This window comes from Sarcophilus harrisii, chromosome 4, assembly GCF_902635505.1.
Source record: "Sarcophilus harrisii chromosome 4, mSarHar1.11, whole genome shotgun sequence".
Taxonomy (NCBI): domain Eukaryota; kingdom Metazoa; phylum Chordata; class Mammalia; order Dasyuromorphia; family Dasyuridae; genus Sarcophilus; species Sarcophilus harrisii.
The window spans coordinates 50235477-50249618 of NC_045429.1; the positions used below are offsets into that span (position 1 = coordinate 50235477).

The 14142-nt window shown below is 39.1% G+C and overlaps 1 protein-coding gene across 6 annotated transcripts in view; it reads left to right on the top strand.

Moving 5' to 3' along the window:
- Positions 1-14142, top strand: part of DDR2 (discoidin domain receptor tyrosine kinase 2) — a 206739-nt gene that overhangs the window by 165773 nt on the left and 26824 nt on the right. For all 6 annotated transcript variants that reach the window (XM_031936799.1, XM_031936802.1, XM_031936800.1 and 3 more), the window contains 5 exons: positions 1010-1112; positions 2863-3094; positions 3634-3781; positions 5891-5996; positions 9311-9494. In XM_031936799.1, coding sequence (XP_031792659.1) covers positions 1010-1112; positions 2863-3094; positions 3634-3781; positions 5891-5996; positions 9311-9494 — 773 coding nt within the window. The remainder of the gene's footprint in view (positions 1-1009; positions 1113-2862; positions 3095-3633; positions 3782-5890; positions 5997-9310; positions 9495-14142) is intronic.

Below are 14142 nucleotides of genomic sequence, written 5' to 3' on the forward strand. Positions count from 1 at the left end.
AAATAAAGCAGTTTATGATTCATTCTGAATCACCTCTTAGGTTGGTTTTGAACTTACACTTTGGCTTCAGACTTGGCAAAGGAATTGGGGAAGAATGGACAAAATTTTGTTCTCATTCATATTTTTGAAAAACCTAATGTTAAAAGCCATCTGCGTTACCAGAAAATTTTCTTTTCAGCAGCCGCCTTGCTAAGCTCCTCTAGAGTAGGGAACATCTTTTCCTTTCCTTGTATTTCAGAGTTTCACACAGTGCTTGGCACCCAGGAGTTTGATTAATCAATGCTTATTGGCAGATCCAAGAGCAACACTCTTATCACTGTCCATGACCTCTCTGTAAAGGATAGAAGAGAATGCAGCATTTTCTTACTTACCTGAACAAATAGTTTCTAGAGCTCTTGATCCAAGCTGGAACTGAAAGAGGGATGACCTGGTCAGAACTGTTGCTAAGAATTATAACACTTGGAAGAGTGGTGGGAGCAATGGGAGAGAGGACTGTCTGACAGCAGGGAGAGGGGAGACCATGGAGGATTGGTAACCCCAAGGCTAATCTGACACCTTGTATACAGGCATGGTGGGAGAAGAGCCTAGCCTTACTGTCCTAGGTGTTTGAGGCTCAGAGGGGAAGACTTGGGATGAGGAGCAGGGTAGCCTGGCAAGAAATCCCTCAGGGTAGTGGCTAGAAGAAGTAATACCTAAGAATGGTGAAAGCTGGTGGTGGAGAATCATAAAGCAAGGAAGGGCAAGCTGTCCCCATAGAGGAAGCATGTCCCCCACTATCTAGGAACCCTCAGGCAAAGCCAATGCATCCTGTCCTGCTTATGGCTCCAGACCTTTGTGAAAGAGAAGAAATAATCTAGAAGAAGCATCCCCAACTACACCTACCCCGGGGATAGATGTAAATACAACAGGGCCCATCTTCTCCCTGTTACTATGGTGATGCTCCTCTTGAGCTGAAGAACAAAAGCCTCCCTCATTCCCTGCCTCTTCTGCTTGGTTCCTCCCTATCCAGCCGTATGCCGTTATCCTTTGGGAACATCAGGAGGCCACATTCCAGATGAGGACATCACAGCTTCCAGCCAGTGGTCAGAATCCACAGCTGCCAAATATGGAAGGTGAGGCAATTACCCAAGGGGGGAGAAGTCTTTGGGGTCCCTGTAAATATTTCCCAGATGTGGTGACGGGGGAAGGGCAGTTGGGTGGCCCTGCTCTACTGTATCTGGTGTCAGGGAGCAGATGGGCAGTTCAGCACTGCAGTCTGGATCCTGCTGAGGACCTGAAGGGGTGCTGCTCAGCGTCCCCACTTGTCACAGCACATGAGTTTCCTGAGAACGATTTTGTTTGTCTTCCATCCATCATGCTCACAGGAGCTCCGGGGGCCCAGAGGGAGCCCACAGAGCTTCTGTGATGGGAAACAGCCAGGCTGGGCAGGCAGGACTGTTGTTTATACAGACAGGCAGGCAGACATCTGGAGATCTGAATTTTGCTCCTGGCATCTCGTAATGAATGGGTGGTTATGTGACACAACACTCACCCCATTCCCCCATCCCATCCCTAACCCCCTTAACATTTAGCTTCAGATTCCTTCCCAATAAAACTGACAAAATCCTCACTTTGGATGGTGTGCAAAACCATATTATGAGAGTCAGGAACAATTTAACTAATTCACAAAGAATTTTGACAAGCTCATCCTACCCCACAGAGGGAGGCAGTGAGTTTGCCTCCTATGCTTATTAGGTGACTGCCTTAATGGTGGGATTTCAGGAACTCTAGCAAATACATGGATGAGAACCTCTTGTACCTGCTGAATAATCCCTGATTCCTACCATATTAGAGAATCATCTTTTTTTGTCTAAACCAAGGGTTCTTAACTTTTTTGTATCATCGACTTCTTTGATTGTCTAGTAAAATCTTGAAAATCCCTTCTCTCATAATAATGGTTATAAATGGATGAAATAAAATCCAAAGGATCAGAAAGAAAACCAATGATATTGAAATATTTTTTAAATAAGAAATATCATTAAAAAAACCAAGCTCATAAACCTAGCTTAAGACTTTTATCCTTCTTAAAATGAAACTATCTCTTATACCCAAGAAGTAAAATTTTCAATTGAGCTTATTATTCATAAATGAATCAATGAAAGTATGAAGAGAAACCTTTATAGGATAGTAAGGATAGAATATAAGGATATTCGATTCTGGTAGAAGGGGAAAGGGAATGATTAGGGGTAGGAAAGGCCCTGAATAAAGAGGCTGAGGATACAAGTTGGCAGATGGAAGGCTAACTTCCACATTATTTCACAATTTTGCTGAGAGCTGGCCCTGACTGAAGAAAATAAAATGAAACCAACATTCTTTAGTACTTCCCTAGGGTATGTGAGCCAGTGGATCTTTGCCAGGCTGCCAAGCCCACCATACCACACCCACTGTAAAGAGCACTTGACTTGGCATTGGAGCATGACTAGCCCAGCCTCATTAAACTCAAGCTGGGAGGGAAATATCTGAAGGAACCCAGTAGAGGGTGGAGATGGAGCAGGGATGGAAGGGTGGCCATAAGGGAAAAGATCTTATTTCCTTCTGGGGCTTTAAATTAAGTTGGGAAACAAGAGCTGCATGTGATCTGTGTCCCTGGTTCCCTGGTTTGGACTGTGTCTGGGCTGTGGGGTGCCCTGGGGGAAGGGAACAAGCCATATGCAAATATGTAGTGGTGGTGAGACAGGCTCCTCCTGTGGGTTCCATGTTGGTATTCCAGACCATGCTCTGCCCCAGGGACTGAGTAGCTTTCCGCTGTGGCTGATATAAGCAGCTTGTGGTTTAAAAGTTGCCCACCCTTTTCCCATTCTATTCTTCTTCCCATTGCTCTAGGCTGGACTCTGAAGAAGGGGATGGAGCCTGGTGCCCAGAGATACCAGTGGAACCGGATGATCTAAAGGAGTTCCTGCAGATTGACCTACGGAATCTTCATTTTATTACCCTTGTGGGGACCCAGGGACGTCATGCAGGGGGCCATGGTAATGAGTTTGCTCCTATGTACAAGATCAATTACAGCAGAGATGGCACGCGTTGGATCTCTTGGAAAAACAGGCATGGAAAACAGGTATAGAGAATGGTGCCCCAAGTAAGGATAAAACACCTCAGTTGTGAGGAAGGGACTTCTGATAACTGGGAAAACTTTCTCTGAGGAGGGAAACATCTGGGGCAAAAGACTTGTTAACAGTCACTGTAATGCTCCAATTGAACACAGCTTTGTTTTTTTTTTTAAGTTGTAAATTTTTTTTCTTTCTTTCTTTTTTTTTTATTATAACTTTTTATTGACAGAACCCATGCCAGGGTAATTTTTTACAACATTATCCCTTGCACTCACTTCTGTTCCGATTTTTTCCCTCCCTCCCTCCACCCCCTCCCCTAGATGGCAAGCAGTCCTATATATGTTAAATATGTCACAGTATATCCTAGATACAATATATGTGTGCAGAACCAAACAATTCTCTTGTTGCATAGGGAGAATTGGATTCAGAAGGTAAAAATAACCTGGGAAGAAAGACAAAAATGCAAACAGTTTACATTCATTTCCCAGTTGAACACAGCTTTGAATGGTTCCATCCCCTCTCTACCATAACTCTTCTGTTTCCTCAGGTGCTGGAAGGAAATAGTAACCCCTATGACATTGTCCTAAAGGACCTGGAACCACCCATTGTAGCCAGATTTGTCCGTTTCATTCCAGTCACCGACCATTCCATGAATGTCTGCATGAGGGTGGAGCTCTATGGTTGCGTCTGGCTAGGTAGAAATTGGGAATGGTTGGTGTTGGGATGGAGAGGAGGGAGGGGATGGGTGATGGAAAGTCTGGGAAGCCCTCCCTTTGAATGTCACTATCCCTCATACAAAGAGATAAGAGGTGGAAGTCACCTTCCACCTTTACCTTGAAGTAGAGTCACTCATCATTCTTCTTTCCTTTAAGACTTTTTATCATTTGGGTAAAATACAAGAGTTTTATTTTTAGAGGTTATCCCAAATAGCTGCTAAAGCATAGACCCCAGAGTTCTAGAGACAAGTCTGATCCCTAAACTCTGTATAGCTTATAAGCATGAAAATTAGTATCACCCAGTAATTTTCATGGAACTCAAGGGAAGAGCTTATCAATCATTAATAATTAGCAGATTACTGATCTTTCTGACTTTGGACCACTGAGTTTTGAAGTTTTGAAAAGTATTTTCCTATTGTGTTTCATGTGAACCTTGTTATAAACCTAAAAGGTGGATCAATTATTATCCCCATTTTATAGACAGGGCAACTGAAAGTGAGAGAAATTAAGTTCCTAAGTTACCAAAACCGGATTTTAACTTGGCCCTTCCTGACTGCAAGTATAGCACTATGTACCTTCTAGTTACTGATCAATCAATGGCTAGTATATAGATTGTGTCTTAAAATTTGCAAAACGCTTTATATATGATGCCTCAGTTAAGCAATATATTGTGCCTACTGATTTCCCAATCCTGAAGACACTAAGATAAAAGGAGCTTCCATTCTATTGGAGAAAACAATATGTATAGAGAAGGAATTTCCATATTCAGCATGATGAAAGATCACATAGATTTGGCGGTTGTTACTTAATATTCAAGTACCAGATGGCACCCTTTCCATGATGGGGAATCTTAGGAAGTTGGTCATTGTAATGATTCAAAGATCCTGAGTGAGGTAGGAAGAGATTGTAAAGCTTCAGATTTTCCCAGAGTAAGAGCAGGACTGTCTGACTCATACACAAGCCTAACCCCTAAGCTATAACTCCCCGTATTAATCAAAATGACCCAACCTTCCTATAGTTCACAAGGCCCAGGGTCCTTAACTGTACTCTCTCTGGCACGTACCTTGATTGTATGTTAGACTGCAGGGATCACCAAAAAAAAAAAAAAAAAAAAAAAAAGCTGACATTTCACCCCTGAATCATAGATCTTGGAACATCATAAAAGCAAATTTCTGGCTCAGATTATGGGTGAGAAAGGAAATTGGCTCTGAGTTCCCGCCACTCATCCTGAAATACCTTCAAAAGAGGCTGGGAGGGGAGTCTGTTTATGAGGGAAGATATGGACATTAGGTGAGAGAAACTTTTATTTTTACTTGACTATAGGCCCTAGAAAAGTTTGCCCAGCAGAGTCCCCCCAGCTTTTTCCCACTTTAAATGTTGCTCATTTTCATCAGGGGAAGAATGTAAAAGCATTGTAGCCCCAAATAGACCATTTTTACATCCGTACAAAAGCTTAAAAAACAGTGACTCATATGAGAGGAGTTTTTTCCAGAGCTCAGTATTGACCCTTCACTCTCCACCCAGAAATGTGCTGGCTCTGAATTTATTAGATGTGACTCTATGACTGTTTTACCTGGGAATTTTTCATTCCCCCTCCTCTTGAGTTATCAGTCCTCTTATGCACTCCAAATATGTTGTGTATTCCCTTAAATTCTCAATCAAGTTCTCAGGGATAACCTGCTTGAGTCTCAATTGATCCTTGTAAAAAATTATACAGGAAAGTAGAAAGTTTACTATACAGGTTCAGATACCATTGATTAGCTGTGTGACAATAAGGAAGTTATAGGATTATAGATGTTAGTAAAGGTTAAAAGTACCTTAGAGAACATGAGAGGATTTCATCCCCTTATCTGACAGATAACTAAGGTCTAGTGAGGGGAAATGTCTTGTCTAATGAATAAAAAGTGGCAGAAATGAAATCTTAACTTTCTTGTGATTCAGAAAAAATAGTAATGCCCACCCTGCCTAAATTGAATATAATGAGATAATGAATGTAAAAGCATTTTGAAAATTGTGGAACTTAGTATAAAAGGGATTACTAGTGTCTCTTTTCTCAAGGTAGTGATACCACTTTGTTTTCCTCAACAGATGGTTTGGTGTCTTACAACGCTCCAGCTGGACAGCAGTTTGTACTTCCTGGTGGTTCCATCATTTATCTGAATGATTCTGTCTATGATGGAGCTGTTGGGTACAGGTAAATTTTAGGGAACTTTGAAAGAAAAAAAAATTTAGGCAGTAATCATCAGGTTACTAGCATAGTTGCAAAGACTAGGAATCCATCAACCAGGAAATATTTATTGAGTGTTGATAAGGTACCTAGCACTGTTCTAAGTGCTAAGTGATGTATAGCTTTGTGGGAGTAGAGAAATGATATGTTTTGATTAAGGAGACCTGAGTTTGAATTCTGGCTTTGACACAGAGAGGAATAGTTTCAGTTGTGAGGAAGCAGGAGCCCTATTTTTGTAAACATCAAGAAATTAGTGAATAAATCTCTCTCTGGACCACATCCCTTTGAAAGCACCAAAACTCAAAAGACCTTTAGACTGTTGTAAAAGAGAATTGTGAAAGTAAAAGCTTAATAGCGTATGTGATGCATGTGATAGAAGCTCAAGTTAGTCATTGCCCTCTCTATTCCCCCCAAAGTGAGCTAAGCTTAACTCAAACATAAAATCTGAAGTCATGAAGTAGACTGGGAAAATTAGAAAATAACAACAGTAAAGGAATCTGCTCACGAAAATCTGTTTTAGTGACAGGGAAGATCAAGACACAAACTCAGAAGAAGGAAATTACATGAAAATATATACATACAAACAAAGACACAAGGAAGAAAATACAGATCGGATACAAGCCTAGTAACTATTATATAAGAGCTAAAGAAAGATTAAAAAGAGCAAAAATGATTTTAAAAATCAAATAAAAGCAGTAGAGGAAAAATTGGACAAAGAAATGTGAACTATGCAAAAAAAAATAAGAAAATAAGGAGAAGTGAATTAAAAGCATGGTAAAAAAAAAAGGCACAAAAATACTGAAAATAATTTCTTAAAAATCAAAATTGGTCAAGTGGAAAAAGAAATGCAAGAAAATATTGAAGAAAAGATCTCTTTAAAAATTAGAATCGGCCAAGCAAAGGCTAATGACTCCATAAGACATCAAGAAATAATGAAACAAAGTCCAACAACTAAAAAAAACTGAAGAAAATGTGAAATATCTCAGGAAAAACAACTGACCTGGAAAATAGATCAAGAAAAAGATAAAATACCCCACTGAGCATTACAATTGTTCAGCTAATCCCCAATCAGCAGACACCTGGTTTATTTCTGTGGTATCATTCTCTAAATCCATAATCAGATGCATGTGCTCTAGGAGAGAGAATAAGGCAGCTGGTTTAGAGCCTTGGAAATTGTTGATCTGATTTGATTTGATTCTAACTTAAGTGAAAAAAATTGTTTCTTTTTTTTTTAAATAATATTTTTCACAAATTTTCCTTGGTAATTTATATTCAAGGCCTGAAAGTGGAATATATTTGTTGTGAAAGATTTTGGTATATTGTCTTAGTCTAATGATCTGAGGAAAAGTGGATAAAGCCAATGCAAACTTTGCAGGTTGGAGACCATGTTTTCTAGAACTTAGTCCTGCTTTATATTTTAACTTTTCTGTAAGTTATTTTGAAATGATTGGATATTCTGAAGAATTATGTGGGACACAGCTACAATTTGTGTGGATGGAAATATGTTTACTCTGAAATTTCATGATAAAACCTTTCATTTATGATGTCCACTCATCTGTGAGTACAAGGTGCAGAGAATCAAGAGAGAATAGAAACTTGAAAATAATAAATCATCTTTCTCTTCCTCTCTTGCTATTTTGTTACTATGTTCTTTTCCCTCCTAAACACCGCCATCCATAATAAATATCTATAGGTCATTATCCTTAAGTTATATATGTTTAAAATGCATTTTCTTGCTAATATTACATAGTAAAAATTTTTCAGCAATTTCAAGCAATTGTAAGCTCAAAAGTAGGCAGAAATTTTCCAGCATGGTAAAGAGCTTCTACAAAGCCATGTACTTCATCCCATAGAAGGGTATACTTAGGACCACTCTTCCAAAAACCTATTGATTTAGAATTGCATAGACTTCTGATTTAATAATGATATTTTTCTGTCATTTAACAAGCATTTATTAATCACCCCTTGTCTACTAGACATTGCGCTAGGTGAAGGAGATACAAAACGATTCCCTTTCAGTTATTTTAGAACATTCAGCTATTGTGTGTGAGTGGGTGAGGCTGGGGGAGGTAGAGAGGAAATAAGGAGGAAAAAGGAAAAATTATTTACTTCAAAATCGACACACTGAGAAATTATGTCCGACAGGGGGAAATGCAAAAACAGCATCACCAAAAGCAGCCTGAGGCCACTTAAAATGGGGATAAGCAGTATTACACATCAGAGTATGACCCTGAGTCATCGAAAAGACCAAGTAATATTTCATGTATTCTATTTAAAAGAAAAGGAAATCTATAACACATCTAAGAACTATTTCCACCAAAAAATGGTTAATGTCACCTAATATTCCTTGGGAACTCTCAGGAAGCAAGCTCAGCTGGTACAATTCAAATAATCAGCTTTAAACCAAATCTGGCTTACTACTTTTTCATCACTTGCACCCTTCTGGTATTTGTATACTACATAGAATTGAGGAGGGTATCAAGAGAGAAAGGAAGCACGTATTTTGAAACCCAATTCACGCATATTTCTGTGAACAATCCACTATTTTCTTCTTCAGTGATGGTATGAGATGAGGACACACAAGACAAAAAGTGTAGGTACCACTGGCAACCTTTTTGTTCCATCTCCTTCGTTTATTCCAATAGTACTAAATTCACAGCAGTAGTGGATCATAGATCTAGCAATGGAAAAGACCTTAAAGAATGTCTAGTCTAATTCCCCACTTCTTGACAGAAAGAGAGGAATGATCAAAGTTACTTTTCCAAGATGACACGGGTAGCAAGCATTGGAGATAGGATCTGAACCCCTGTATCCACTCTATGCCCAGTCACAGACAATTTCTCCCAAAGAGAGCCTTCTCATCAGTCCCCTTTTTACTTATCAACATCATGAATGGGTTGCTTCCCAGTATAGCAATGGAGGCAATTTTTCTCTGATTCCATACGTGCAATAACAACTCTATTCACTTCTTGTGTGTTAATCTTACAGTGCCTCAACATCTTCAGAGTTAAATATTTTAAAGAAATGTTCTGCTTTATTTATTTGGAAAATTCACGTATCTGAAATGCCTCCTTAGTCAACCAAATAAATGACTCATGGTTGTAAAATGAAATTTTTTGACATTTTCTTGAGAAATCCACAACTCTCAACTCTCTATTCTTGAGATTATTGGAAAACCTTTGTTTGGTGTGTTACAAAATTTATCTGGGAAATGTTTGAATAAATGTAATATTAACTCCAGGCTCTTCTCTCCTTTTCCCCTCCTCTCTTGGGCTGGCCAGCATGACAGAAGGTCTGGGACAACTAACAGATGGCGTCTCTGGCCTGGACGATTTCACCCAGACCCACGAGTACCATGTCTGGCCTGGCTATGATTATGTGGGTTGGAGAAATGAAAGTGCCACCAATGGTTACATCGAGATCATGTTTGAGTTTGACCGGATTAGGAATTTCACCACCATGAAGGTTAGTGAACATCAGACTTTGGGAAGCTTTTCTAAGAGGACTAAGAAATGGTCCTGGGCTTTGATGGGATTGGGAGAGAATGGGATAGATTCCTTTCTGTCTAATTGAGGTAACTCATCAAAATAAAAAAAATTCCCTAAATTAAGTGAGGAAAAGGAGACAGAAAGAGATGAGCTAAGACCATCCATGGGTTGGGTGGCAAATGAAACAAGCATCTTTGCCACAAAGGGCACTCTGAAATAACTGGTATTTATTACAGAGAGATAGGAGGTAATATAGAGGAAAACACATTAGATCTGGAGTAAGAAGATAAACTTTTATTTTCATTTTTTAAACTTACCATTGGTGTTGTGCACCACACAATTATAAGAACAAATATTTAGAGTTCAAAAGGGCCTTTGAAGTCATTAATCCAGTTTTACAAATGAAGAAGCTGAGGCTCACACAGGTTAGTGATTTGCTCTTGGTCATATGAATAAACACAGCCCAGATCTGAATCTTTATTCTTTAGCTCAAAATTCATCATAATACAATCTTTAATCACTAACATCTTTAAAAATGCATACCTTGAAAGCTCGATATCTTTTCTGCTCCAGTTTTTGAAGAAGAGTTGGCCTTTTTGGACAAGACTGACTCCTTTATTTGTATTTGCTGCCATCTCATGCATTTTTCCTCTGAGAGCTTTCCCCCTTTCATTATATTTATGTATATCCCTTTCCCTTTTTTGCCTGTTTCTATCTGTTTTTCTTTCTCTCTTTTCTGTCTCTGTGTCTCTCTCCCTGTTCTTTCTTTCTCTTTCTGTCTCTGTGCCTGTCTCTCTGTTTTTCTGTTTCCCTCTGTCTTTTTCTCTCTTCTTGTTTTTTTCTCTGTTTCTTAGTATCTTTCTCTCCCTCTGCCCTCTTTTGCTTTTCTGTAGCTTTTTATATTGTTGATATTCTTTTCTTTGACTTTCATGACACAGCCCTCTCTGAATCTCTTACCTGTGTGAGTACTCCTTTTCAGTTATCCATCTTATCCTGATTCAGCATCATTTTACTTTTTCCCCTTAGCCCTTAGCCTGAAGTGTCTGTCCCTCAAAAATCTATCCTTGGCTCTCTTTTGTTCTCTCTCCACACTGACTGTCTTAATAATGTCATTCACTCCCATGGAAGAATTGAAAAGAATGATTATTTCTATCCTGACGACTTTTATATCTATAAATTTAGCATTGATCTCTCACCTGGGGGCAGCTAGATGATGCCACAGTGCATAGAGCACAGGACTTGGAGTCAGGAAAATCTGAGAAAAAAATCAACCCTCAGACACTTACTAGCTATATGATTCTGGGCAAGTCATTTAATCTTGTTTGTGGCTCCTCATCTGTAAATGAGCTGGAGAAGGAAATGGCAAACCATTCCAGTATCTTTGCCAAGAACACCCCAAATGGGGACACAAAGTGTCAGCCACAATTGAAGTCCAACCCACTTATTTTCCAAATGAGAAAGCAGGGCTGGAGAACTTAAGTGACTAACTCAAGCTTGCAAGGTTGACATTTGGAGATAGATTTATTTAAAAATCTGTCACAATACTTTATGTACTGCCTCAAACACACAGTGATTAACCAATATAAACTGACATTTCTATAATGGCTTAGGGTTTACAATGACCTTTCCTCACAACATCCTTGTGAAATAAATAGCATGAATATTGTCACTATTTTGAGACTGGGAAAATAGCTCAGAGAGGCTCAAGGATTTGCTCAGAATTGCACGGTTCATACATAAAAGAGCTTGCTTTTCTAACTTTGTCATGCTAATTCTATTAAACTGTACATTAACGTCCAAGGGCTAAAAGTGACTATTTGCAGTTTAGTATGGTCATGTATAAGTGATCAGATGGGGCCTGTTCCAATACAGAGAGCTACTGTCTTTCAGAAATAGTTAATTCACCCTAGTAAAACACTCAGCAAACGTCTAGGGTGAGTGTATACACATGTGAATAAAATTCTAGGCTGTTTATTTGCATTCCAGAAGAATTCCTCAAAACATCTGTCTAAAAGATTATCACCTTCCCCACAGGCAACTTTTCTATTTCAAAACCATCTGAGAAGGTTATTGTAGATGTGTGAAGGGTGTTTTTTGATTCTTTCTTTTTCTCTCTTTTCTTGTTTTCTTGCTCCTCCCCCTCCTTTTCTCCTCCTCTCCTTTTCCTCTTCCTCTTCCTTTTCTTTTTCTCCTCCTCCTTCTTCTTCTCTCTCCTTCCTCTCTGTCTCTCTGCTTCTCTGTTTCTCTATCTCTGTCTCTCTGTCTCTCTTCTCTGCCTCTCTCTGTGTGCCTATTTCCCCGTCTCTCTTCCTCTCTCTCTGTTTCTCTCAACTTTGCATAACTGTTGCTCAATAAATGAAAGCAGCTGTTTTTTCCCCCAAGGAAGGTGTTAACACATGTTTTCCTCATTTGAACAGCTGGAGAAAACCCAAAGGAAAACTAGAAAACTTGGGAGTGTCATAGATCTAACCCTGGGGAATCTCAGAATCCATCTAATTCAACTAATTCATTTCAGAGAGGTGACTGAGGTCTAGAAAGACTCAATTATTGTCCATGGTCATGTAAGTAGTGAAAGTCAGAAATAGGATCTGAACCAAAGTCCCCTCATTCTCCTTACTTTATTTTCTTTATGAAAGGAGAAAGGTAAGCATTTTTTTAATTGTTTACTGTGAGCCAGATACTTTACAAATCTTATTATATTTGATCCTCACAACAGCCCTATAAAGTTTTTGTTGTTATTCAGTCATGTCTGACTCTTGGTGATCCTACTGGGGGCTTTCCTGGCAAAGACACTGAAGTGGTTTGCCATTTCCTTTTCTAGCTCATTTTGTAAATGAGGAAACTGAAACAAACAGGGAGATGGATGCTATGATTATCCCTATTTTACAATACAAGAAGCTGAGACAGAGGTATGAGACTTGTGCAAGGTCACACTGCTAATAAGATTCTGAGGCCAGGTTTGAACTTTGGTCTTTCTAATTCCAGGACTAGCACTTTCACCATTGTACTACATACCTGCCTTTATGACATTACCAAAGAGTCCACTGGGTGGTCGGATGATTTTCTTTTCTTTTCCAATTTTGATCCAGGTCCATATCTACATGAGTGATTATATAATCACAACCCGGAGATGGCAGAAATCACCAAACAATATTTGACATTCCACTGTTTCATCATTAATAGCAATTACTACAATAGTTGACATTTATATAGTGCTTTGTCAGAGAAAAAAAAAACCAACCACAAAAAAACCCCTCTCTTTCTGCATTCAATAAAGTGCTTTAGCTCAAAGAGATTCTTAAAGAGAGTATGTTAATGACACTAAGGCTGTGTCCCACAGACAGAATCAATCAGTTGATTTTTATCTGAGAAAGTAGGAAGTGAAGGCATTTTAAACTCTATAATACCCAGTCATTTGACAGAGGTTTATTAATCACTTACCATATGCAGTTCACTGTTCAAGATGCTGAATAGTCCAAAGATTTGAAGGCAGTATCATACAGAGGAAATAGCAGTGGTCAGAATCAGAAGAAGTGGGTTCAAATCCTACTTTTAATACTTCCTATTTGATCTAATTTCCCTAATAGAAAATCCAAGGAGTTAGACTTGTCTAACTTGTGTCAGATGGGTCTGAGGTCCCTCTTGATTCCCAATCTTTCATCCTACATTTATGATGTTGATCTTGTTTTTAAAATGATTGGAATAAGGGAAGGAAGCAGCTAGGTTGTTCAATGGGTAGAGTGTTGGTCCTGGAAATGGAAAACCTGAGTTTTAAAACTTACGTGGGGAAGAGACAAGGTTGATGGAAGTAGAAACGCTTGTTAGGCCTTGAAGGATGAGGAGGGATATTAACAGATGAATTAAAGTGGCAGAGAGGCAGAGGTAGAAAATTGGAGAGTCAGAGAGAGGAAAAGGTGAGGCAAGAGTAGTTCAATATGGCAAGAATGTAGAATACGTGAAGGGAAGTGGGACGAGATAAGGCTGAAGGCTTGAACACTAGAGTAGTTACAGCATCAAATACAGTGGGTATATGACAGATTTCAGAAGGAGTACTCTGAGCTTTTCTGTTGTGTTTTTGTTGAATTGTTCTGGTCGTGTCCTACTCTTCATGAATTACCATTTTGGGGTTTTCTTGACAAAGATACTGGAGTTGTTTGCCATTTCCTTCTCCAGCTCATTTTATATATGAGGAAACTGAGGCAAACAGAGTGAAGTGACTTGGCCACACAGCTAGTAAGTATCTGAGGCTAGATTTGAACTCAGAAAGGTGAGTATTCCTGACACCAGATCTAGTGAATTTCTATTCTGCAATTTTTTTTCCCTACGTACTCATAATTATTCACAGCAATCATCTTATCTTAGGATTGCAAGAAAACTTAGAAGTCATCTTTTCCCCTTCTCTCCACCTTATTTTCTATAAGAAGGAACTAAGTGCAAAAGAGATGGAGGGTCACAAACCCTGATAGTAAGTGTATAAGTTGAGATATGAATCAGTCTCCAGACTCCAAATCTATTGTGTTCTTTACCTTAGCTCCTGTAGACAACCTGAGGCACAACTGGAAATGATCGGCTAGGTTATTACCAATTCAATGTCCAATGGTTAAATCCCAAATATAGATTGTTGT